Raw genomic sequence first — 27,500 nt, forward strand, 5'->3', positions numbered from 1 at the left:
TTTTACACATGTAAATGTAAATGTAGCCAATGTATCTACGTGATACTGATCTGACTAAACAATGTATTAATCTCTTTGGACTACTTATACCTTGTGTAAGACCTTGTGTGTGTGTAGGTGTGTGACAGCCCTGTAGTAGCAGGTGCTGCAAGTGTAGCCTCAGATGTAGCTTACCTCTTTCAGCTGAGCCAGGCGGTCCTTCATGGTGAGCTGAGGTCGCTTCAGTTAAAGAAACACTGAGTTACAGACGATCCACAGACTGTTAGATCTAGTGCTTTCTTTATCCTCCTGAGCTAAAAAACAAAACATCAACCTGATCAATGACCTGATCAATGACCTGATCAATAACCTGATCAATGACCTGATCAATAACCTGATCAATGACCTGATCAATAACCTGATCAATAACCTGATCAATCCAATCCAGCAGAGCAGAGTGAAGAAGAAGAAGTAGAAAAAGAAGAAGAAGAAGAAGAAGAAGAAGGAGCAGAGTAGTTCCAGTTCCACTAAGCCTGATATATCCTCTAAGATTAGGATTAGGACATAAAGCCCTCCCTCATGCTAATGCTAATGCTAATGCTAGGACTACAGACACAAGTCTGTCATTCAGTCTGTTTACTAGTACACACACACACACGCACACACACGCACACACACACACACACACAGAGAGAGAGAGAACGGTACCATCATCGTTCACTCTTTAAAGTTTTGGAACACATTTAAATCCCATTAATAACATATTATATAAAGTCACAATTTCTGACATTTTTTTAAAAATAATTGTGATTAAATGACCAAAACTAATCTAATCCTGATGAAACTCAGTGGAATAATTCAGGAAAAAACCCAACATAACAGAGTCACATTTACTGTTTTTTTTAGATTGTTTAAGCAAGATTTTCAAAACATAGCCTGTGTTTTCAAAACACTACACACAATTAGCACAACCACACACACAATTAGTACAACCACACACACAATTAGTACAACCACACACACAATTAGTACAACCACACACACAATTAGTACAACCACACACACAGTTAGCACAACCACACACACAATTAGTACAACCACACACACACAGTTAGCACAACCACACACACAATTAGCACAACCACACACACAATTAGCACAACCACACACACAATTAGTACAACCACACACACAGTTAGCACAACCACACACACAGTTAGCACAACCACACACACAATTAGTACAACCACACACACACAGTTAGCACAACCACACACACAATTAGCACAACCACACACACAATTAGCACAACCACACACACAATTAGTACAACCACACACACAGTTAGCACAACCACACACACAATTAGTACAACCACACACACAGTTAGCACAACCACACACACAATTAGCACAACCACACACACAGTTAGCACAACCACACACACAGTTAGCACAACCACACACACAATTAGTACAACCACACACACAGTTAGCACAACCACACACACAATTAGCACAACCACACACACAATTAGCACAACCACACTAACAATTAGCACAACCACACACACAATTAGTACAGCCACACACACAGTTAGCACAACCACACACACAATTAGCACAACCACACACAGTTAGCACAACCACACACACAATTAGTACAACCACACACACAGTTAGCACAACCACACACACAATTAGCACAACCACACACACAGTAAGCACAACCACACACACAATTAGCACAACCACACACACAATTAGCACAACCACACACACAATTAGCACAACCACACACACATTTAGCACAACCACACACACAATTAGTACAACCACACACACAATTAGCACAACCACACACACAATTAGCACAACCACACACACAATTAGCACAACCACGCACACAATTAGCACAACCACACACACTATTAGCACAACCACACACACAATTAGCACAACCACGCACACAATTAGCGTACTGCACACTAATGTACTACACACTAACACACTACACACTAACGTACTACACACTAACACACTACACACTAATGTACTACACACTAACGTACAACACACTAACGTACTACACACTAACACACTACACACTAACGTACTACACACTAACACACTAACACACTACACACTAACGTACTACACACTAACGTACTACACACTAACGTACTACACACTAACACACTACACACTAACGTACTACACACTAACACACTACACACTAACGTACTACACACTAACACACTACACACTAACACTACACACTAACGTACTACACACTAACGTACTATACACTAACGTACTACACACTAACGTACTACACACTAACACACTACACACTCAAGTGGGAGCTGAACATCAGCTCCCTTATCAAAAAAGCTCAGCAGAGGATGTACTTTTTGCGGCAGCTGAAGAAGTTCAGTCTGCCAACAAAGATGATGGTGAACTTCTACAGCTCCATCATCCAGTCCATCCTCTGCTCCTCCATCACCATCTGGTACGCTGCAGCTACGGCCAAGGACAAGGCCAGACTGCAGCGTATCATCCACTCTGCAGAGAAGGTCATCGGCTGCAATCTGCCCTCCCTCCAGGACCTGTACGCCTCCAGGATTTTGAGGCGTGCAGGAAAGATTGTGGCCGACCCCTCCCACCCCGGTCATAAACTGTTTCAATCTCTCCCTTCTGGTAGGAGGTTTCGGTCCATCAGGACCAGAACCTCCAGACACAAAAACAGCTTCTTTCCCTCCCCCCCCACCCACATGAACCCACCCCCAGCCCCCCCCTGAACCCCCCCCCCCCCCCCCCACCCGATCACCACCTCCACCAGCTTGATACCTGCTGCACTGTATATATATATTTATATTTATATTTATCCTATTTATCCTTTATTCTCTATCTATCCTTTATTTATCCCTCATCCTTTATATTTATCATTATTATTATTATTATTGTTGCTGGGTTGTGCTTTGTTGTTCTGTTTTTATTTCTTTTATTTCTTTTTGTTGCTTGTTTTGTGCACCAACCACCAAGTCAAATTCCTTGTACTGTCCTCAAAACTGTACATGGCAAATAAAACATTTCTGATTCTGATTCTGATTCTAACGTACTACACACTAACACACTACACACTAACGTACTACACACTAACGTATTACACACTAACACACTACACACTAACGTACTACACACTAATGACTACACACTAACACACTACACACTAATGTACTACACACTAACGTACTACACACTAACACACTACACACTAACACACTACACACTAACACACTAACGTACTACACACTAACACACTACACACTAACACACTACACACTAACGTCCTACACACTAACGTACTACACACTAACACACTACACACTAACGTACTACACACTAACGTACTACACACTAACACACTACACACTAACACACTACACACTAACACACTAACGTACTACACACTAATACACTACACACTAACACACTACACACTAACGTCCTACACACTAACGTCCTACACACTAACGTACTACACACTAACGTACTACACACTAACACACTACACACTAACGTACTACACACTAACACACTACACACTAACGTACTACACACTAACACACTACACACTAACACACTACACACTAACGTACTACACACTAACGTCCTACACACTAACGTACTACACACTAACACACTACACACTAACACACTACACACTAACGTACTACACACTAACACACTACACACTAACGTACTACACACTAACACACTACACACTAACGTACTACACACTAACGTCCTACACACTAACACACTACACACTAACGTACTACACACTAAGACACTACACACTAACGTACTACACACTAACACACTACACACTAACGTACTACACACTAACACACTACACACTAACGTACTACACACTAACACACTACACACTAACGTACTACACACTAACGTACTACACACTAATACACTACACACTAACGTCCTACACACTAACGTACTACACACTAACGTACTACACACTAACACACTACACACTAACGTACTACACACTTACACACTACACACTAACGTACTACACACTAACGTACTACACACTAACACGCTACACACTAACGTACTACACACTAACACACTACACACTAACGTACTACACACTAACACACTACACACTAACGTACTACACACTAACGTACTACACACTAATACACTACACACTAACACACTACACACTAACGTCCTACACACTAACGTACTACACACTAACACACTACACTCTAACGTACTACACACTTACACACTACACACTAACGTACTACACACTAACGTACTACACACTAACGTACTACACACTAACACACTACACACTAACGTACTACACACTAATACACTACACACTAAAACACTACACACTAACGTACTACACACTAACACACTACACTCTAACGTACTACACACTTACACACTACACACTAACGTCCTACACACTAACGTACTACACACTAACACACTACACTCTAACGTACTACACACTTACACACTACACACTAACGTACTACACACTAACGTACTACACACTAACACACTACACACTAACGTACTACACACTAACACACTACACACTAACGTACTACACACTAACGTACTACACACTAGTGTAATATGATATTTACAGTAAAACAATCTCACAGTTCATTAGTAGATGAAGAGGTATTTGTGAATCATAATCACTAGAATCTTACCTTTAAAAAAAAACATAAAAAAGGTTGTTAAGACTTTCAAATGTAACTATAAAAAAACTGATCAAATCATAGACTTTATTAACAGTACTGCAGCTAAATCTCTTCATTGTATGATCATTTCTCATATTGATACTGTTTGACTGTAAAAATAAAACCTGTAGAACAGTTTATAAACCAATTAGTTTTCTTCACTTTGTCTAACTTTAGAGAATTATCATCTTTTGAGTTTTAATAACTTTAGAAATATTAAACATGTCGGCCTCATCTATAAATGTGTCCATGGTTTACTTATTTATTCTTAGTGTATGAATAGTAGGTGTATACTGTACGTAGGATGACAATTCAAACACAGCCCAAAAGCACACAACATAACAAAAAATACAAAGACAAAAAAATATGCAAAATGACAACAAGAAAAATGCACAAAATATCTAAAAAAAAATGAAAAAATACACAAAATAACAGAAAATACATTAAAGGACAATAAAAAGACACAAGGACAGACAAATACACACTAGGACAGTAAAATACACAAAATAACAGAAAACTAAATAAATACAGAAGTACAGAAAACATAATAACAGAAAAATAAACAGACAACAGAAATACACAATATGACTGAATATCAACATGTGCTCATTTGATCATAAAACTCACATCGACCCTACATTCTGCTACTGACTAAACTTCCTGTTAACTTCAAAATAAGAGTTGCAGCGTTATTTGTTTTGCATGAATATATCTTAGTTAAATGTTGGTTAGTGCTTTGTAAGCAATAATATTCTTTATTCATATTACACATTATGTTAGTAACCAATGATGGAAATAATAAACACTATTTAGTTGTTTAAAATCATTTATTTTTTCATTGATTCAGTCATAAACCAACATACTTTTAAAATGGAAAATGTTGCTTCTTGTGTCAAATATTGTTATGAGATGAATTTACATGTAATTAATGACAGAGTCTGTATTTAATTACTGTAGTTTAAACAGAAGGAAACAGCTCTGATACACAGACACGTCATGTGTTTGACTGTAGAGACATCAGACAGTTGACCACACAGGAAGCCGTTAGTCTGGCGTCAGCATCAGAGTCCCAGCAGTCAGTGAGGATCCTCTTCACATCACATCCCTGAGAACCAATCAGATGTTAGTTTAGTGGGACTCAACCAGGCCTGACTCAATTACATGTTTCAATTACAATTACGTCTTCAATTATCCATGTTTAGTTTAGTTTTATTGAACAATTCACATTCATATTTTTACAAAACACATTAGATCGATATATTTCCTTTATTGTCATTCAACATAACATCAGTGATGCATTTGAACAAAATGAAGTTGCATCAGCCTCAACAAAAACAGTTGGATAAGCAGCAAGAATACAAGAGTAAAATTAATAAAAAAAGATAAAAACCAGGTCAGGAGGGATGCAGAATAATTATATACATGTATTAGTGCAAAGCGTACGTGCAAAAAGAGGTGTGTGTGTGTGTGTGTGTGTTCCTCAAATATCTCTGTAAATCAGGCTCAGACTGAGCTGAAACTTTCAACATGGCTGCTGCTTGGTTCAAGGGTGAGCAACATCAAATTTGTTTGGACAGCAATGATACTGTTAATGAATTATTTCATAAAATTGTCTTAAATACAGCTTTGCGGAACAGCTCAATGTTGACAGGTAGTCATGGTAACTCAGGGAGAAAGCTGTGTAAAATCTACAGGAGTGACTGCACAAAGGGCTTTTAAAAACCACTAAAGTGGGTCTAATATCCTACAAAAACACCCCATAAATATTGACCAGCAGGTGTCCTCAGTGAGCAACGTTTGGAACTAAGGTGAGTAATAATAATAATAATAAAAATAATAAAATAATAAATAGGCTATCACTACATACAGTATATGCTAGCCTATGTTACAGTGCTAAATATTAAACCTCCCACTTTTCTATAGAAGTACATACTTCCTACAGGCACTGCACTAGTAATTGCAAATTCCATATGTTTGTAAAAAACTGGGACATGGAAATAAGAATTTAGCACTCATAATAAATAAAACAATGGAAATAAAATGTGTCCAGAAAAAAAGGTGCAAATGTTAATTAAACCCAGAGCAGCTTTGAGTTTAACATTTAAAAACTAAAGTGTTAACTATAAAACTAAGGGACCTGCCTAACAGAAAAAAGCTCAAACTACCAAATTTCTGCGTCTTTTTATGTCGTGACGCCATCTTCAAAGGTTGTAAAAGTAACGAGCTAATTTTTATAATGTAAGGAGTAGAAAGTACAGGTATTGGCTTAAAAAAGTCGCCATAAAAATAAATACTTCAGTAAAGTAGTTACCAGAAAAAACTACACACATTCATACATTACATCATAATATAGCATTTATATAAATTCCAACTATTACAGAGTTACCTACATTTTTAAAATGGTCTAATGTCATTTGCATATTTCCCTAAAACACTTCTATTATAATGTATTTAGAATTTCTGTGGACTGGCAGCATGTTTTAGGTTTTTATCTAAATGATTCCAAAGGTTGACACCTTTTCACGTGATACATTGACCCTTCAGGGTCGTATGAGCTAGGGCTGGGCAATGTGCAGCAAAATTCATATCTCAATATTTTTTTCCCAAAATGCCGATATACGATGTAAATCATTTCAATTCAAATAAAGTCTGAGCAGAAAGACAATTCTGAGTTAAATTTGCTTATGCAAAATTACCTCAAAAAATACACAAAACGACTACAAAAACATAAATTAACAGAGAAACATAAAAAAAAAAAAAACACAAATACATAATAAGACAACAAACCATGCACAAAAGAAAAAGAAATGCACAATGAAGAAGAAAAATACATAAAAGAACAACAAAAATACACAAATAATACACTTCCTCATCCGTCAGTCCAAACCATCCTCCTGTCAGTTGGACCCTCTCCCCATATTCCTGGTCAAAGCCTCCCTCCCCTCTCTGATTCCCATCTTCATCATCATCATCATCATCATCATCATCATCATCATCATCATCATCACTGGAACTGTTCCCTCATCTTTATAAAGCGCTGCAATAAGCGCTGAGAAGACCTGCTGCTGATCCTTTCATTCTCAATAACTTCCGTCCCAACTCAAATCTCTCCTTCATTAGTAAAATTCTCAAAAAAAAAAACAGTTGCTATCCAACTTCACTCTCACCTATCCCAGTTCTCAAATACACCTTGTGGTGCCCCTGGACACATCATCAGTGATGTAACCTGGGATCACAGGGGGTTTCGGGTCTTTCAACAATCAGACCCCCTCCTCCAGGCGACCCAACTGGGGTTGATCAAGCCCCAGCTTGTGCCCAGGTAGCGCTACCCTACGTGCCACTCCTCTCCTCTTCTGATCCACAGCCACCTTGATGCCACTTCTTCAGCATCTGTAGCCAACTTGATGGCCTTTCGCTGGCTGGCTCCAGCAATGCCCAGCATCTTGTAGGCCCTGCAGAAAGACTGGCCCGCAAATCCTCTGCATCCTACTTCGATGGGTTGGCATCTTGCCCGCCAACCATTGCTCCTGCACTCCTCCACTAGCTCGGAGTACTTAGCCCTCTTCCTCTCATGGGCCTCCTCCATTTGGTCCTCCCAAGGCACAGTAAGCTCCAGAAGAACTACCTGCTTGGTGGCTACTGAAGTAATCACAATGTCTGGCCTCAAAGTTGTTTTTGCGACCTCTTCGGGGAACTTTAGTTGCTTCCCCAGATCAACCTTTAGCTCCCAATCACGCGTCGTTGCCAACAGGCCAGGGGAGGTATTTTGGGTGGTCACTGCAACCTTCTCCCCAGCTGTGACGAAAGTGATGCTCTTCTTCACTGAGCGAAGGCTCTTGCTGTGGCTAATCCCGCAGCAGATGGAAATAGCTATTGCTTTAAGGACCTGGTCGTGTCTCCAGCGGTAGTGCCCTTCACCCAGGGCTTTCGAACAGCAGCTGAGGATGTGCTCCAAGGTTCCTCTCCTCTGACAGAGGGGGCAAGCCGGTGTCTCTGCCTTCCCCAGATGCAAAGGTTGGATGGGCTAGGCAGCACGTCATAAACCGCCTGGATCAAGAATTTGATTCGGTGGGGCTCAGCTTTCCACAGCTCGGTCCATGTGATCTTACGCTCCAGCGCTTGCTCCCATCTCATCCAGGCTCCCTGCTGCCGCATTCCCACCATTTGGCTGCCCCGCTTCTCCTCTAGTCCTGCTCGCACCTCCTCGAGGATCAGCGCCCTCCTCTCTCTCTTCTTTGCTTTATTAAAGGGAGTTCTACCACTACCCAGGCCAGCTCTTCCTTGTGCCACTTTTCCGACCTGTACCCTCTGCCGTAGCCTAGACTCAGCAACATCCACGGCCACAGCAGCTCTCCACTTCCGTTCCGTCCGGACCTCAATCCCAGCCTGGGCAACCTTTGGGTCACTAGACTCCCGGTATTGGAGCAGCTCCCTGGACCGGGTCACCATGAACTCTTCACTTAGGCTGCTCATAGGGAGCTTCAGCTTGTTGCTTTGCCCATATAGGGCAATGCTGCTCAGGCTTCGCGGCAGTCCGAGCCACCTGCGGAGAAACCTGCTGACCTCATCTCGAAGCCTTCCACTGTTGAAATGGGGAAATCATAGACCAAGAGGGGCCAGAGGATCCGAGGGAGAATGCCATGCTGGTAAATCCAGGCCTTGAACTTTCCAGGGAGGCCAGACTTGTCCACGGCGGCCAACCAGGTCTCCAGCTCCTGATTCGTTGATTGTGTGGAAGCTGCATCTCTCAGGCTACAGTTGAACACCTTTCCCAGGCTCTTCACTGGTTTCTCTGTTAGTGATGGAATCTTGGTGGTGCCAAGGGAGAAACTAAACTTGCCAGTGACCTTCCCTTTCTTCAGCACGAGGGACCTAGACGTTAGCTGGCTTAAAGCTCATACGAGCCCACAAGATCAACTCCTCAAGGCCACTTAAAATCCACCTGCAGCCTGGGACAGATGTCGTTGTCACCGTCAAGTCATCCATGAAGGCTCAGATTGGTGGCTGTTGGACTCCGGACTTGCTGAGGGGCCCCTTGCACTGAACTTCCGCAGACTTAACCAGCATGTTCATGGACAGTGCAAAGAGGATGACAGAAATTGTGCATCCGGTGATGATTCCCTTTTCGAGTTTGTGCCAGTCTGACGTTGTTGATCCAGAGGAGACTCTCAGGCTAAAGTTGGAATCGTAGTCCAGGATCAGATCTTTGACCTTCTTTGGGACGTGGTGCCTGTTTAGTGCCTCTTCGACCAGCTTGTGGGGTATGGGTCCATAGGCATTTGCAAGGTCCAGCCACAACACAGCCAGGTCGCCCTTGTTCTCTCTGGCTTCCCTTATGAGCTGGGTGACCACACCTGTGTGCTCCAGACACCCGGAAACCTTTGGGATCCCTCCTTTCTGGACCGAGGTGTCGATGTAGGAGTTTTTCAGGAGGAAGTCTGTCAGTCGCCTCGAGAAGAGGCTGAAGAAGATCTTCCCTTCAACACTTAGCAGCGAGATGGCTCGGAACTGGTTGATGTTCTGTGACTTTTCCTCCTTCGGGATTCACACACCCTCTGCCTGTCTCCACTGGTCAGCCACTTTGCCCTTCCTCCAGATTACCTTCAGGATCTTCCAAAGCCTGTGGAGTAGCCTGGGGCAGTTCTTATACACCTTTTAAGATACTCCACTGGGCCCCAGAGCAGAGCTCGCTCTGGCCTTTTTGACCACTTCCTGAATCTCCTTCCAAGCGGGCTCCTTACCGTTGAAATCCCAAGTTGGTGCAGGTGGATCAATTAGGGACCTGCAGGGGCCCAGGTCTTGCTCTCTGCAGGAATCACTGTAGGTCTCCTTGAGGTAGTGGTCGACCTCAGCTTTGGAGCAGGTAAGTTGGCCACTGCGCTTCTGTCCTAGCAGCTGCTTTGTGAACCCAAACAGATTTGCAAGGAAGGCAGCTCGCTTCCTGGACCTCTCTTTCCTCCTCCTCCTGTGCCACTCTGCCCTTCTCAAGGTCATCAGCCTCTTGCGGATTAAGCTGCGCATCTCTGCAAGAGGTCCCTTCTCCTCTTCACTTGCTGCCTTGAACTGCTGCTTTAATCTCTTTAGTTCTTGTCTGAGCTGATGCATCTTGCTAGCTCTGTTGTTCATGATGTAGGGGAGCTTTACTGTTCGTTTCTCCGCTAGCCCAAACTTCTCTGCTGCTAAGCTGATGATGATTGTCGTCGTCGCCTTGAGGCGTCGTTCAGCTTCACCTTTAACAGTTGCTTCCAGAATGCTGTCTGCAACTTCATCAAATTGGAGCCACTCCTTCTCCTTGCTAGCTTGGGGCCACTTCACCCGACGATGTTCTGATGTCGGTTCTTGCATCTCTTGCCACATATACATTCGATAGTCGTTGTCGTGCTACCATTGCTATGTGTCGTTATCGTTTGATCCGTCCGATGAACAGTTCCAGTCTAGTTTCTCCATCTAAATCAACAACTCCCCCCCCCCCCCCCCCCACAGGTTAAGAGTCTGGGTGTCGTCCTCTACAGCACTCTAATTGTCAAATCCCACATCAATGATATCACCCGGTCAACATATTTCCACCTCCGTAACATTAATGGCCTCAGCCCCTCCCCCACCCCTCACACTACTGCTATCCTTGTCCACTCTTTCATTTTGAACATTATCAGTTTTTATTTGAATTTGTACATCATTATTATACTTACAAATAACATCATTTTGGTTTTAAAGGGGACATATCATGGTTTTAAATCCTTCCTTTTTACATATAAATCATACAGTTGTGGTCTATATAAAGCAGAACTGCAATGCTTGGGTCTGAATTCCTCATTATTATAGCTCCACCCCTTTTCTACCCCTTTTCTGATGTGCTTCTGAGAGCAACTCGTTTTGGTGCTGTCTCTTTAAATGCAAATGAGACACTCCATACCCCGCCCCCTCTCCAGGTTCAACTCCACCCTGCTCGGCCATTTTTGTAGTTTGATAGAAGAGATACGGCTATGTAGCGGTGCATAAACTTTTTATTCAGAGGTTATTTATAAAATGTCAACAACGTTAGACTTGTCCATCCAGCCTTACATGTTCCAGCCAGAGTCTGACCCAGTGGAGCGAGATGAAAATGAAGATGATGAACCTGCAGAACCCTAACAAGTGAGCTAACACAAGCACCGAGCTAACGCTAGCGCCGAGCTAACGCTAGCGCCAAGCTAACGTCACGAAATGCATTTTAATACAGTCTTTTCAAAGACAAAAACGTCAAAATGAAATGACTAATGAAAACTTTAGACTTAAATTAAATCACGTAGGCCATATCATCAAGGATCTAAAACGAGCACACAGCGCTAACATATGAAGTCGGTGCAACTGCTAATGCTAACAAAACAATGACAGAGACGTCTTATCATCACACTTTTTAGCGTTATTTACAGCTTACCGAAGTGCTCTGTTCATCGTCTCCAAAGATAGAAGGAATTGAACCCTCAACCAGACAAAGTCTTTCTGTAAATCCTTCTTTATACTGGTGGAGGTTGATGAAGCAGTCATCATTGAAGTGCTTCACACACAAAAATGACCTTATCCACAGATGTGGTACATTTCTATAAAAAATAAAACTCAACCAGACACTTTGAAAAGGTTCTGATGCTGGGAGACGGTGTAATGAAGCGTGTGGGTTACTACATCCAACAACCCAACATTTTGACTTATCCTCTCGTAACTTCTACATCCTGGAGCTTGGACTACAAAATAAAAGCCAGAAATAAAAATGGCGGATTGCTCGAAGTGTTGGGCCTGGAGTCGATGTCCTAATTTGGCAGTTCTGCTGCAAATACTGTGACGTTATTGTTCAAAAAACGTAATAGAGAATAGAAAAATCTAAACAGATTGAAAAATATGAGCAAAACAGAAAATAAAGATATTAACGGAGCACCTGAAGAGACTAATTTGAACTTTTCTGAACTTCTAAGCACTCTAAATAAACAACAAAATGCATTTAAGGGCTAAAAAAAAGTGGATTTAACATGATATGTCCACTTTAATATGTTTAGTGAACCATTCTTTAAAGCTTGTATAATTATGCTGTGGTAGTGAGTACCTGCAATATTGTGGTGTCGTCAGTAAATAATATAAAGTTTAAATTAGTTGATAAATCAATCAAGTCATTTATAAACAACAGAAACAGTTTTGGTCCTAGAATCGACCCCTGGGGGACACCGCAAGTAATGCTCCTCCATGTTCAATTACAACTCAATTATGATTACGGTGGCCTGCATTTTTTCCAATTACAATTAAAATTACAATTACTGTTTTTCCCTGAAATGAAATTATGTTATGAAATTATGTTGTCAATTACTAAAGTTAAATTTAACTAATTACAATTACTGAGCCTGAAATAAATGACCCCATAAAACATTTTTATGCCTTATGATAGCCTCATCTTGGAAAAAACATTATCTAAAAAAAAAGGCCAATATTTTTCCATTTTCATGCCTTGACACTGACAATTTTTATAGAATTTACATGACAATTACAAATACAAAGTAAATAATCTGAAATTAATTACAAGTTAACTATGATTACAACAGCAACATATTTTTTCTGTGGGGGTTACCTCAGGCAGCAGGTCCCAGGGTGGGGGTATGGAGGGTCTCTGGTTCATGGAGCAAACGTGATGAATCAAACGTTCCCGTGAAGCATTTGGTCCCAACTCCAACTCAAAAGGAAGCAGATGTTGTGGAACATCAGCATCTGTAGAAATAATGTAATTACTATTATATCATTGTTAACATTTACTTTCTATCCCAATATTCACGATCACGGAGGGGGGCAACTTCTGTCACAGAGGGAACCATAAAAATGTGTTAGTTTGATCTGAGGGTCACATTATGAACATTCATGTGAGCATTAGAATAATGACCAAACTGAGCATTAATGCAGGGGATAAAAGGGGTTTGTCTTTGTTTGTGGTTTGGTTGTGTCGCCAGTTTGACCTCATTTTGTGTGTTTTTGGGGTCACACTGTATTTATGTTGTTGTTTTCTGTATTTCCCTGTCATTATGTGTAATTTTGTTAACAGTTTGTGTGTCTTTGGAGCTATTCTGTAATAATGTGTCTGTCGTTGTTGTCATTTTATGTTTTATGAGTCATTTGTGTATTTTTTTGTGTGTTTTTCTCTTATTCCATGTGTTTGTTGTTGTCTTGCTCATTATGAGGCATTTTGTGCATTTCTCTTGTCCTTTGGTGTATTTTTCCTGTAAAAATGAATGTTTTTTGGAGTCATATTGTGTATTTCTGTTGTTGTTTTGCTTGTTTGTCAGTATTGTGGGTTTGCGGAGTCATTTTCTGTGTTTTTCTTGTCTTTTTGTGTACTTTTATTGTCAGTTTTTGTAATTTTGTATATTTTTGAGTCATTTTCTTTTATTGTATTACTGTATTTACCTGTAATGTTGTAGTTCTTTGCAGTTTTTTATGTATTTATGCATGTTTTTTTTTTTGTATTTTGATTTGTGTATTTTTCCATCATTTTGTGTATATTAGTATTTTTCTTGTCATATTTTTGCTCCTTTTAATGTATTTTTGCTACATTTCTCCCATTTTTGACACTTCTACATCACATTTTAATGACTTTTCTACACATTTTTTCCACTTTCCAGACATGTTCATCACTTATAAACCCTTTCTACCACTTTTACACCTAATGTCACATATGTTGACCCATTATTGTCACTTTTAACCTCTTTTCAACATATTTCATGATTATTTTTGCCAATTTAACCACATTCACCATTTGTCATGTCCATTATTTACCAGTTTAAAATAATTGTTCCAATATAAACACTTTGAACAATTTTTACCACTTTTTCTATCTGTTTTTATCCACTCTAATTTACAACTTTTAACCATTTTCTGTGGTTTTTTAAAATTCCATTTCACCATTTTTGGTCACTTTGAACCATTTTATTAGTGATTAAAACAAATATTTCCATCTTTAAGATGACTATAATAATAATAATAAACGTTCCTGATAACAGTGGATATTATTCAGATGAATAAATAAATGTGGTTATCACAGATTCATAGAACAATAGACCATCATTTTACTGACTTTATGGATGGACCCCAAAAATCTCTCCTTTATTCCCCCTTATAGATGGTCCTGTCTCCACATGACTGTTCTTCAATGTTCATGTCTGTGTTCAACCACCTTCAGCTACAGTGGGGGTCCCTGCTCTATGGAACCTTTATTTTGGAGGGTCCCTGCTCTCTGGGACCTTTATTTTGGGGGTCACGGCCTAAAAAGTTTGAGAGCCAGTGCTTTAGAACACCTGACCTTGAAACAGATGTGAGCAGCGCATCCAGACCTCCCACAGGATCAGAGCCAGGGCGTAGACGTCGCCCTGGAACATGAAGGAGCTGCTGGTCAGGTTCACCTCTCCCTCCAGGAGCTCAGGGGACATGTAGCGCAGTGTGCCCACCGCAGGGCCACCCTGGAGACCACCACACACACGTTAGTGCCTTTACACTCTATCTATGTGATATATGTCTAGCCTTCATCCACAGGCCTTCTACAGTGGAAGAAAAACTCTATTTTTGAAGCACAACTCATACAGTGACATGGAATTCATGTGATTTACACAAATCAATCAATACTTTCATGTCAAAGTAACTAACACACACACACACACACACACACACACACACACACACACACACACACACACACACACACACACACGTACTACACAGACAGGGAGACAGAAACCTGAGCCTTTGGCCAGACATAGGCAACTGGCAACTCGGGGGCCACATGTGGGTCTAATTTTGCGAGACCCGCTAAACAAGTCAACAAAAATTGTATTTAAAGAATATGGAAGTAATATAAAACCCAACATAATACACAAGGTAACTCCCAAAACACACAAATTGACAGCAAAATACACAAAAATTCAAAAGTACATAAAAAATGACAAGAAAATGTAGAAAATGACCCCAAAAAATGCACAAATTGACAACATAAATGCAAAAAATGACACAAAATTACATCAAGAACACAATAAAATCCTAAAACACACATGACTCCAAATATGCACAAAATGCATTGCCCCCCTAGTGGTCAGACGTTTTCTTTACAATTTTCCCAAATTAATTTGAAAAAATAAAATTAATTTCTTTATTCCTTTCATGAAAATGCATATAGTTGTACAAGCCACATATGGTTCACACTTTCATTGTTTTATACATTTTCATGATCAGAAAGGAGCAGATGGAATAATAATATTCTTACATTTATCTGTCCCCACAATTGTTAATATAATGTGCATAAAATACAGATATTTAATTTGAAGTGCCATAAAACACAGTAACTGTACAATATATATATTTATATGAATTAATTTCTTGCAGTATGAGATTTTAGTGAAATGGTCCCAAACTTTTGAGACTTTAGGTTGGTTCTTCTTCGGTTGTGCAACTCTTCTTCACAACGTAAATGGTGAAGCGTCACTGAACTCACGTGGGCCGTAGATTTTATGCGGGAAAATATGTAATTTCAACATTATTGTGCCCTAGTTTGTATTTCTACATATACATAAAATACTAAATATGTAAGAAACTGGCAATATCCAAGCAATATGTGACAGACATCAGTTCCTACAGTCTAAACTTTAACATTGCTATTAAATTAAGAGAAATTTTATGCAATAATTTTAGAAAAATGTAAGGTTTTGTAAGAATTTAGATATTTTTTTTTAAGTTTAACATTAAAAATGACTGCAATCATGCAGCATCTGCAAATACTGTTGAGTTTAATTCACAGTCATTCCTGTTTTTTCTGTCATTTTTATTTTCTCTTGGGGGTTGAATGGATGCTCCAAAGCTCCCTGCATATGTCACAGTGCTCCACTGAGGAGTTGAACAACAGAACAGTAGGTTTTTAAATATATCAGGGCGTGGCACCTGGACGTTGTGTGTGTGGCTCCGCCCCCATTGACGTCCTACGCAGGAACACAGAACAGCGGAGTCTTCAAAGTCACACAGGACGCAGGAGAAGTCTGCTCTGAGCAGAACGTTGGAGCTGCTCAGGTCTCTGTGGGCCACGGATGGTTTGTGAACACCTGGAACACAGACAACATCAACACAGACACAGACACACACACACAGACACACACACACACACACACAGACCGTTGAGCTGAAGGTCAGAGTGCAGATAGGAAAGCCCCTGAGATAAGGACAGACACATGTTGAACGCTGACGTCCAGCTGATGGAGTGTTGGCTCAGGAAGGAGTGAAGAGAACCCTGAAACACAAAGAAATGGTGATTATTAGGTACGAACAGGTAGACAGATACACCCTTAGTGATGCTCAAGCTCCTCCCCTTTTGTCCTGCATGAGAAAAGGTCCTTTTCTTTCTGCTAGAGTCCAATTTGTTTTCATTTATTTAAGAATATAAACGACTCTCTACGGCATTATTCCCCCTAAAGATGTTTTTCTATCAGGGTGTTTATTTGAGTTCTTGTGAGTATTCTTCTGTGATCTGCTGTGCACTGGCCCCTCCCCCTCCTCCACAGACCAAATGACAGACAGGTAAACAGGTAATAATGGCGTTGGTGCTTTTCTGTAAATTAGACAAGTTGACTAGTTTTGTTTCATTTAAAATAATACTAATGAGATGAAAGGTAGGTGTTAAAGCTGATATCCAGACTTTCTGAGAAACGTCTCGATGTCCCGCCCTAAAGAGCATCACTTCCTCCCACTGCCTCTGCCAATCTACCAGAAGCCACACCTCTACTTTTTTGCACGCGTATTGCGTAACATAAGAAGGTCGCATCAGGTCACATTGATTCTATGCATCAGGTAAGAGCCATAATCATATTTACATGTTTGCTGTTGTTGTTTCCGTGCACAGTTCCACATTCACTTTGATTGACAGTCTCAAAAACAGGAAGTAGAAGCCTATTGGCTGGGTGCATTCAGAGATCGTTTCCCTTTGTATAGGGGTCTATAGGATGAAGGAGGGACTTATATACATTAATGTATATGAATGACCACCAGCAGTAGATCATAGTAAAAGACTAGTTAGAGATTTTTTCACATCTTAAAAGAATCATACATAAACAGATTTCTCAGAAACTCTGGATATCAGCTTTAATGTGATAGTGACAGTGTGCTGAGCAGGGGTGGAAAGAGTACAGAAAAAAATCTACTTAAGTAAAAGTACTGTTACTTTGATTAAATTTAACCTTTTTTTGCTTGTGTCAACACATCCAATGTGTCAGAGCATCCAATAAATCACCTCTGAAAGCAAGAAATGTGTACAGTATGTTATATAAAGTCTATAGAACATTCTAGGTGGAATGAGCTGAAGGAGGATTCAATGATACTGATGCCCCAGGGTGACGTGTGCACACCTACAAATACAGATTTATATTAATAATAATAATTGTAATAAAAATCACATGATCATTGCACAAAACTGCTGATCAATCAGCTACAACACCTGTAGCTGTTATAAAAAGAAACGCACACACAATGCGTAAAGACGCACAGTGGCTTATCAGGCACTGCTGGAGGACGAGGCGCACGGGAGGCCAGAGTCAGTGCCAGGCAGTATTAAATGGGGGAGCATTAAGAAAACTTCGGGGGGCACAAAAATGCTCCACTCTGAGTCGCACACGTTATTTACTATAATATTTAGTTATTAAAAAGCATTGTGGTTTTGTTTTGTCTGTTTTTGCTTGTTATTCATTTATTTATTTATTCAGTTGGATCATGAGTTTATATCGGTTGTGTTCACTAAAATAACTGTGAACAAGTTGAAAATATCTGGCTGTGATTTTTTTTTACAATAATAATAATATTATGATATTGTGTGTGTGTGTGTGTGTGTGTGTGTGTGTGTGTGTGTGTGTGTGTGTGTGTGTGTGTGTGTGTGCGCGTGCGTGTGTGTGTGCGTGTTGTGGGCGTGGCTAAGGGTAATCCATACATCACCTCTGGCTCTAACCATGTTCTCAGTCGATTCTCACACTCACATGTTCAGCGAACTGCATCACGATGAAGAAGCTGGTATCGTGTGGTTTGGTCCCAGAGCCGAGGAAGAGGACGATCCCAGCGTTCTTCATCAGAGGAAGTTCATAAACCTCCTTCTCTGCTCTGAACTTTTCCTCCTGCCCTCCAGGAAAACACTTCACAGCAACAGCAAAACCTTTGTATGTACCCTGGAAAACTGTGGCAAAATTACCTCTACCGACAACCTGGAAGACATTAGCACGGAGGTAAAAGGTTAAAGCTGGGGGCGTGTCTAAAGCATGTGATAACTGAGGAGAGGTGTACCTGTTGGAGCTCAATGAGGGCGTGGTCAATGGTAGACGGGTTTGGTTCCTGACAGGAGCACTGAGGGTTAACGCTGACATCACAGTAAGGATTCTCCTCTAGAATAACATTATCATAAGATATATATCTATACATACATATACATATATATATGTATGTATATATATATATATATATATGTATGTATATATATATATATATATATATATATATATATGTTATATATATATATATATGTTTATATGTTTGTGCCTTTCTAATCCTTCGTATGCTAAGAAAACTTTCTGAAGATATCAAGATACTTCGAAAGAAGATGAACTTTTCTTTTGAACTGGAGGAACGCAAACAACGTCTGGTAATGCAGGGAACAAGGTCGACACGAACAACGATAGAGAGGAGGAGGAATAAAAAAGACAACAATGACTGCAGATGAGAATAAATCCTACACAAAAAAGGACAAAAAAAAAATGAAAATGTGTTCAGAACAACCAAAGAATGTTTGACCAGAGAGACAAGCTTTGATGTACATTTTCTGTGTTCAAAATAGGGGAAAGTCAAGAGATCCCGGGCTACGCACAGCAACCGGGCAGATCTGGTGCTCTCCTGATGGTTTATTTAAGAGACTGCTGGGATGTTGTCCAAAGGCACAAGGACATGCTTCCCCCGAGACCTGGCAGAAAACGCGGCAGAGCCAGGTGCACAGCCCGTAGCTCTAAGATGTTGATGTGGTGTTTGCAGACCCGAGCGGCCCACCGCCCCTGAGCTGTTTGGTGTTGCCAGACTGCTCCCCAACCCAAGAGGGAGGCATCGGTCGTGACAATCTCGCGGCGGGCAGGAATCAAGCCCATGGCCACACCTCTTAAAATGAATGACTGCTTTCCCCATTGGGCCAGTGTAGTGAAGCATCGCTGAGACACTGAGTGTCCTGTGCCTGTGCCACTTTGCATCTAGGTGGAAGCTGTTGAGCCACCTCTGGAGGGGGCATACTGACAATAGACTTAGAGGCACGACAGATGCGGCTGACGTCAGCTTCCCCAAGAGTTGGAGGAATTTGACATAAGGGAGCCTCCTGCCCCCCAGAGGAGGGGAAGGAGGCCCAGTATGCTGTCCACCCGCAGACGGGATGGATATGCTCTCATACGCACAGTGTCCTGATCCACACCCAGAAAGGTGATGGTCTGGGGAGGGGTAAGGCAGCTCTTCACAGGGTTCACCCTGAGGCCCAACCGGGTCACATTGGAAACGAGTGCTGCGGTGTCCCTGGCTACCTGGCTACCGTGGCTCAGGTGGTAGTGGGTCATCTTCTGATCGAGAGGTTGGGGGTTCGATCCCAGTACCTGACTATGTGTCGAAGTGTCCTTGTGCAAGACACTGAACCCTAAGTTGCTCCCAGTGGTCGACTAGCGCCTTGCATGGCAGTCCTGTCCCACTGGTGTGTGAATGTGAGAGTGATTGGGTGAATGAGCTGATATGTAAAGCGCTTTGAGACTGTTTCAGTGTGGTGATAAAGCGCTATATAAAATCAAGTCCATTTACCATTTACCTGTGACTGTGATGGCGCACACACCAGCCAGTCATCCAGCTAGGGAAGGACCTTCGTGCCCTGGGACTGAAGGGGAGACAGTGCTGCCTCCGCACACCTGGTGAACACTCACCAGGTGTGAGGGAGAGGGAGAGGCCAAACGGAAGAACCCTGAACTAAAAATGACGGCCTTGAAAGGTAAAACAGAGGAATTGCCTGTGTTGGAGAAAGATGGGGATGTGAAAGTAAGCATCTTTTAGGTCTATGAACGTAAACCATTCTCCCCTGCCTACAGCACGCAGAACCTCCACCGTGCTGAGCATATGGAAGGGCAAGACCTTCAGAAACCTGTTGAGACCCCGCAGATCTAAAATAGGGCGAAGTCCACCATCCTTCTTTGTCACAAGAAAGTACATTGAGTAGTAACCCCCGGGCTGAGCCAGGGTCTACTGGCTCGATGGCACCCTTGACCAAGAGGGCAGACAGCTCCTGGTCGAGAGCAAGGGCTTTTGCCGGGTTGCCTATGATTGTCGTCTTGACCACCCAAGCACCCGGTGTTGAAGCAGCCCAATAGCTGAGCTGCTTCAGGGAAAAACAGCTGACAGCCTGGCCCCAAGGTCTCAGGGCCTGGCCCCCTGGCCGCGAGAGGCACCGGGGGGACGCCGATTTGAGCCCCAGGTCTGAGGCTGCCTGGAGGGCTGGCGATCGGGGACCCAAAAGTCCTGAGCTGTCCATTGGCTAGGATGCCGTGCCGGGCGCTGAGGTGGCTGGTGAGAACTGGTGCCAGCTGGGGACTGAAAGCGGAGCTGAGAAGGAACCACAGTACTCCTCGGCCTATTATGGGCAGGCAGACTCCTGCTGAGACAAGAGAGCTGCTGCCTGGTCTGCCTAGCCTAGATAATCCATTCAAGAACCTCCAGAGCTGCTGATCCAAACAGCTCTCCTGGCTCCACTGGCACAGTGCAAAGGACCCTCCTGCTGGCTTCAGTGAGCCTGGATCAGTGTGGATATCACCCGCCCCAGCTCTCTTGTCATCAGTGAACAAGCCTGCAGGGACGCATTGCTAAGGCCGTGCACCGAAGCGTCAGGTGAGGCCTCTGGCAGGGAGGCTGAGAGAGCCAGCAGGAGGTGGGACATAGAGTTCCCTATCCGCCCCATACGGGCTGCTGCCTCATAAACTTTTGACAGGAGGTCATTTGTTACCCTGCATTGAGAACAGGGACACCTTGCATCCTGCCTAAGGTCCTCATCAGGAGATATGATGTCCACATGTTTATGCCTCCGTCCATCCACTCTTTTCATTATATTCATGTCTTTTAAGGCTCTTATTAAATATTCTAGGCTGGAGTCCATCTTGGATTATGTCGTCACCAGTGCGTCATCGCTGCAAGTCGCAAGCGCATAATGACAAGAATTAACTTAAAGCGGAATTAAGCAAGTGAAGTGTTTACAAGAAAGAGGAATTATCTAATTCGGAATTAAAAATGGAATAAACCAGGCACCAAATTTGGATTTGTGTTACAGCCATTCACGCTGTGACGCAAAGGTGGGAGGCGACACTGTCGTAAAGGTGTAGAAAGCAAGATATAATGCCAACAAAACCAGGCTTGAACATAAAGAACCAAACCAAGGCTAACAAATGATCAAAATATACTTAAAGGTGCATAATAAGGAGAGACCCAGCAGCCGATGGACAGGATCCTTCAAACTGTCAAAAAGCCAGTGGTAAGGACATTTATTCCGCCTTAAAGAATAATTAAAGCTCACATGTAAACGTGGCCATTGTGATGAAGGTCACTCAAACAATACAGGCAGCATTCATTCATTCAGGGGGTGATACAGACCAAGGTCACAGACTACATTCCACAGCTGAGCAAGAACAACAAACGTCTCATGGAGGAAAAACAAGGACGTAAAATAAAGAGCCTGTGGAGAGAGAAGCTACATTACAGAACTCATAGTAGATAACACTACAGTTAACTACTGAAGAGTTTATAATGTGTCCATTTCTGAAGTTACATTAGTGGCTCTCAACCTGTTCAGGCCGTGACCCTCCAAAATAAAGGTCCCAGAGAGTGGGGACCCTTCAAAATAAAGGTCCCAGAGAGCAGGGACCCTTTAAAATAAAGGTCCCAGAGAGCAGGGACCCTCCAAAATAAAGGTCTCAGAGAGTGGGGACCCTTCAAAATAAAGGTCCCAGAGAGCAGGGACCCTCCAAAATAAAGGTCCCAGAGAGTGGGGACCCTTCAAAATAAAGGTCCCAGAGAGCAGGGACCCTTCAAAATAAAGGTCCCAGAGAGCAGGGACCCTCCAAAATAAAGGTCTCAGAGAGTGGGGACCCCCACTGCAGCTGAAGGTGGTTGAACACAGACATGAACATTGAAGAACAGTCATGTGGAGACAGGACCATCTATAAGGGGGAATAAAGGGGAGAGATTTTTGGGGTCCATCCATAAAGTCAGTAAAATGATGGTCCATTGTTCTATGAATCTGTGATAACCACATTTATTTATTCATCTGAATAATATCCACTGTTATCCAAGAACGTTTATTATTATTATTATAGTCATCTTAAAGATGGAAATCCTGGTTTTAATCACTAATAAAATGATTCAAAGTGACCAAAAATAGTAGAAAATGTGGTGAAATGGACATTTAAAAACCACAGAAATTGGTTAAAAGTTGGAAATTAGAGTGGATAAAAACAGACAGAAAAAGTGGTAAAACCAGTTCAAAGTGTCAATATTGGAACAAATATTTTAAACTGGTAAATAATGGACATGACAAATGGTGAATGTGGTTAAATTGGCAAAAAAAAAAAAAAACATAATCATGAAATATGATGAAAAGAGGTTAAAAGTGACAATAACAAATCAACATATGTGACATTAGGTCTAAAAGTGGTAGAAATGGTTTATAAGTGATGAACATGTCTGGAAAGTGGAAAAAATGCAGAAAATCATTAAAATGTGATGTAGAAGTGTCAGAAATGGGAGAAATGTAGCAAAAATACATTAAAAGGAGCAAAAATATGTCAAGACAAAGTGATGAAAATAGGTTAAAATATGGTGAGCAAAAATTGGCTCAAATTTGTCCGAAAATATTCTTAGTTTCTTGAAGGCATCTGGGGACCCCCTCCCAGTATCTTGTGACCCCAAATGGAGTCCTACCCCACAAATTGAGAACTCCTGTGTGTGGCAGATGATCTGAATGTATGTTTGTAAGGACTCAGATATCTATAACTGAATTATTTGGTGAATTACGTAATGATTCATGTTATCTTTGGCTTCCTTACTTTCTCCTGAGGGACACACTAGATGGCTCCAAAGGGCTGGATTTGGCCCCCGAGCCTTGAGTTTGGTACAGTAGAATCTTACTTGTGTGTTGATAGAAGCTCCTCCCTCTTTTGGCAGCAGTCCAAAAACACACCATTAGAAAAAGCAGAACCATGGGCAGCACAGCTATAGTGGTTCTCATGGTTACATCTGTAGAAAGAACACACACATTAGTACATGTACACACACACACACACACACACACACACACACACTTGATGATTACATTTTTTGATTACCATTACATCTTCAATTATACATCTTTAATTACAACTTAATTATGAATATGTTCACCAATATTTTTTCCAATTACAATCAGTGTTTTTCCCATAAAATCTAATTATATTTTCATTTAATCAATGGAAATGAAACAATAAAGTGAAAAATTAGTATTTAATAAGTGTTTTTTAAAGTGGTAGCTCACAGTTACAGAAAGGTTTGTGTAAATAAACATTGTATACCTGGTGAGCCTACAGCTTCCTCTTCCTCTTCCTCTTCCTCTTCCTCTTCCTCTTCCTCAGAGCTCCAGCTCATGTTGCTGTTGCAGAAGTCCGTGTTACAAACACACTTGATAATTTTGTTGAAGTGTGGATGTGACGTGCAGCTCTTATCTGGACAAGACTGTTCGTACATGTCACACGCTGAAACAGTCAAAAAACATCTGGTTAGCAACAGACACCTGTACACACACAGCACTAGCTTCTCCTCCACGTTAGCATGTTGACGAGCACTAGCTTCTCCTCCATGTTAGCACGTTCACTAGCACTAGCTTCTTCTCCATGTTAGCACGTCGACGAGCACGAGCTTCTCCTCCACATTAGCATGTTGACAAGCGCTAGGTTCTTCTCCATGTTAGCACGTCGACTGGTACGAGCTTCTCCTCCATGTTAGCACGTTGACTAGCACTAGCTTATCCTCCATGTTAGCACGTTCACTAGCACTAGCTAATCCTCCATGTTAGCACGTTGACTAGCACTAGCTTATCCTCCATGTTAGCATGTTGACTAGCACTAGCTTCGCCTTCATGTTAGCACGTTGACTAGCACTAGCTTATCCTCCATGTTAGCACGTTAACTAGCACTAGCTTATCCTCCATGTTAGCATGTTGACTAGCACTAGCTTATCCTCCATGTTAGCACGTTGACTAGCACTAGCTTATCCTCCATGTTAGCACGTTCACTAGCACTAGCTAATCCTCCATTTTAGCACGTTGACTAGCACTAGCTTATCCTCCATGTTAGCACGTTGACTAGCACTAGCTTCGCCTTCATGTTAGCACGTTGACTAGCACTAGCTTCTCCTCTATGTTAGCACGTTGACTAGCACTAGCTTATCCTCCATGTTAGCATGTTGACTAGCACTAGCTTATCCTCCATGTTAGCACGTTAACTAGCACTAGCTTATCCTCCATGGTAGCATGTTGACTAGTACTAGCGTATCCTCCATGTTAGCACGTTGACTAGCACTAGCTTATCCTCTATGTTAGCATGTTGACTAGCACTAGCTTATCCTCTATGTTAGCATGTTGACTAGCACTAGCGTATCCTCCATGTTAGCACGTTGTTGGTTTGCGTCTTTTAAAAAAGTAAAAAGTCACCAAAAATAAATACTCAAGTATAAACAGATACCGGAAAAAAACTACTTAAGCACAGTAACGAAGTATTTGTACTTTGTTACTTATCACCTCTGCTGGTATCTATATTTTACTTGAGTATTTCTTCTTTTGTAGACTTTTTACTTTTACTCTTTACTTTTTTTTATACAAATATCTATTTCTATTCCTCACATTTTAAAAATGAGTTTGTTACTTTTAAAATCTTTGAAGATGACGTCACAACGTAAAAAGACGCAAACCAACAAAAACTCTGGGTTTATTTGGTCTTTTTTTTCTTGAAACATTTTCTTTACAAATTTTATTTATTATGAGTCCTAAATTCTTCAGGTGTTCAAAGTAACAGATTGAATTTATTTCTGTTTACACAGTTTTCTATAAGTTTTTAAAAAATTAAAAGATATAGAATTTGCTGATTTAAAAACCTTGTCTTATTATTGAAAGGACAGTTGTTTTATTTTTTTACTTAAATACATTTAGTAGCATGTACTGGTACTTTTTACTTTTACTCAAGTAAGAGAATAACTTCAATACTTTTACTTGTGTCATTTTTTAATGAAGTACGTGTACTTTAGTAGTGGTTCTTACCCTGGAGGTCCACCTTCTGCTGTCCATCCATCATCCAGAAGAAACCCACACAGCAGCTGGTGGTCTCACACACCTGTACGGAGCCGCTCACCCTGCCAGCCTGGGTGTATTGGTGGTTCCTGGGGCTCACATGGTACACGCAGCGTCTCTTTGGAACAGAAGCTCTGCTGCAGGTGCATACGATGAAGATCCATTCTGTGAAAAGGACAAACAAACCCACGTAACACCAGCTTCAGTAAATCAGGATGTGAAGAAGAACAAAATGAACAAAAACATCCTTTGACGTAATGAGCAGAGGAGTAAAGAGAACTGATATATTCTACTGGGAACACTTTATTTTAAGTTATTTACATAAAGGCTGACATTATACTGTCAATATTATGCCATGACATCTTTCATTAGCATGAATAAGGTGTCATTAGTGTCATTCACACTTTAACAAAAGCAACAATAAAGTCAAGAAATATATCTGTTCTTTTATTAAACAATTTCAAACACAGGATGACTCAGCACTTACAGACCCCCAACTCTAATTATACATAATAAACCATCCAAAATACTGCTTTAATGGTACATGGTATGTACGGTAATGACATCAATGTCAACTCTAATCAACAACAAGAACACAAAAAATAACTAAAACACACATTGACAAAAAAAAAAAAAACAAATTAACTACAAACTGGCAAAATCTCAAAGACAAAATAATTTATTCGGTCATTTTGCAACTTCCTTTGTCCCATTTTTGTCCCTTTTCCCAAAAAAAATTACACTTTTTTTGTTTTATTTTTTCCTTCAGACTTTAGATTCATTTTGCCAATAAATATCCCTTTATCCCAATTTTTGTCCATATTTGACTTTTTGACACTTTTATTTGTCGATTCTTTAATCTTTTTTCCACTTTTCATCCATTTAACTCAATAAATAACACTTGTTTCCTTTTTTCTCTACATTTTGCCTCTTTTTGTTCCACACCAGTCTAGGACTGCGGTCAAAACAACCGTGGTTCGCGTTTGTTTAGTCAAATCAGCCGCACGTTGTTTTCTTGTGCGCGAATATACCAACACTTACGGTAATCACAATGAGCCCGCCCTGCAGAGCTGTTGGTAAACAAAAAACATTTAAGATGATTTCACCCAACTTTGATGTAAAATAAGTAGTTCATGATTCATATTTTGATTAACTTAGTACTTCATAGAATACTTGCATGAATAATATTAAGTACTTTTTGAGTAATCCACTGTCTAAATCTTGTACAGACAACATTTAAGGATATTTCACCCAAATTTGATATAAAATAAAAATATAATTTTCCATAAGTAATCAATGATTCATATTTTTGATTAACTTAGTACTTCA

At 41.0% G+C, this 27,500-nt stretch overlaps 2 protein-coding genes and 1 long non-coding RNA gene across 3 annotated transcripts in view; 1 reads left to right on the forward strand and 2 right to left on the reverse strand.

Annotated features, from left to right (window-relative positions):
• Window positions 1–204, reverse strand: part of stx3a (syntaxin 3a) — a 13,849-nt gene extending 13,645 nt beyond the window's left edge. The window contains exon 1 of the mRNA XM_028453959.1: window positions 175–204. Within this exon, the coding sequence (XP_028309760.1) occupies window positions 175–204 (30 nt within the window). The remainder of the gene's footprint in view (window positions 1–174) is intronic.
• Window positions 1–22,751, forward strand: part of LOC114467611 (uncharacterized) — a 27,055-nt gene extending 4,304 nt beyond the window's left edge. The window contains exons 2-3 of the long non-coding RNA XR_003674531.1: window positions 12,842–12,844; window positions 22,631–22,751. This is a non-coding gene — a long non-coding RNA (uncharacterized LOC114467611). The remainder of the gene's footprint in view (window positions 1–12,841; window positions 12,845–22,630) is intronic.
• LOC114467363 (anti-Muellerian hormone type-2 receptor-like) overlaps window positions 5,580–27,500 on the reverse strand; it is a 23,651-nt gene continuing 1,730 nt past the window's right edge. The window contains exons 2-11 of the mRNA XM_028453624.1: window positions 26,142–26,336; window positions 24,403–24,582; window positions 23,984–24,091; window positions 19,085–19,182; window positions 18,784–19,005; window positions 16,937–17,051; window positions 16,709–16,866; window positions 15,084–15,240; window positions 13,365–13,501; window positions 5,580–5,876 (exon numbers count right to left, since the gene is read on the reverse strand). Of these exons, the coding sequence (XP_028309425.1) occupies window positions 5,766–5,876; window positions 13,365–13,501; window positions 15,084–15,240; window positions 16,709–16,866; window positions 16,937–17,051; window positions 18,784–19,005; window positions 19,085–19,182; window positions 23,984–24,091; window positions 24,403–24,582; window positions 26,142–26,336 (1,481 nt within the window). The 3' untranslated portion in view covers window positions 5,580–5,765. The remainder of the gene's footprint in view (window positions 5,877–13,364; window positions 13,502–15,083; window positions 15,241–16,708; window positions 16,867–16,936; window positions 17,052–18,783; window positions 19,006–19,084; window positions 19,183–23,983; window positions 24,092–24,402; window positions 24,583–26,141; window positions 26,337–27,500) is intronic.

This window comes from Gouania willdenowi, chromosome 1 (genome assembly GCF_900634775.1).
Source record: "Gouania willdenowi chromosome 1, fGouWil2.1, whole genome shotgun sequence".
NCBI classification, from domain to species: Eukaryota; Metazoa; Chordata; class Actinopteri; order Blenniiformes; family Gobiesocidae; genus Gouania; species Gouania willdenowi.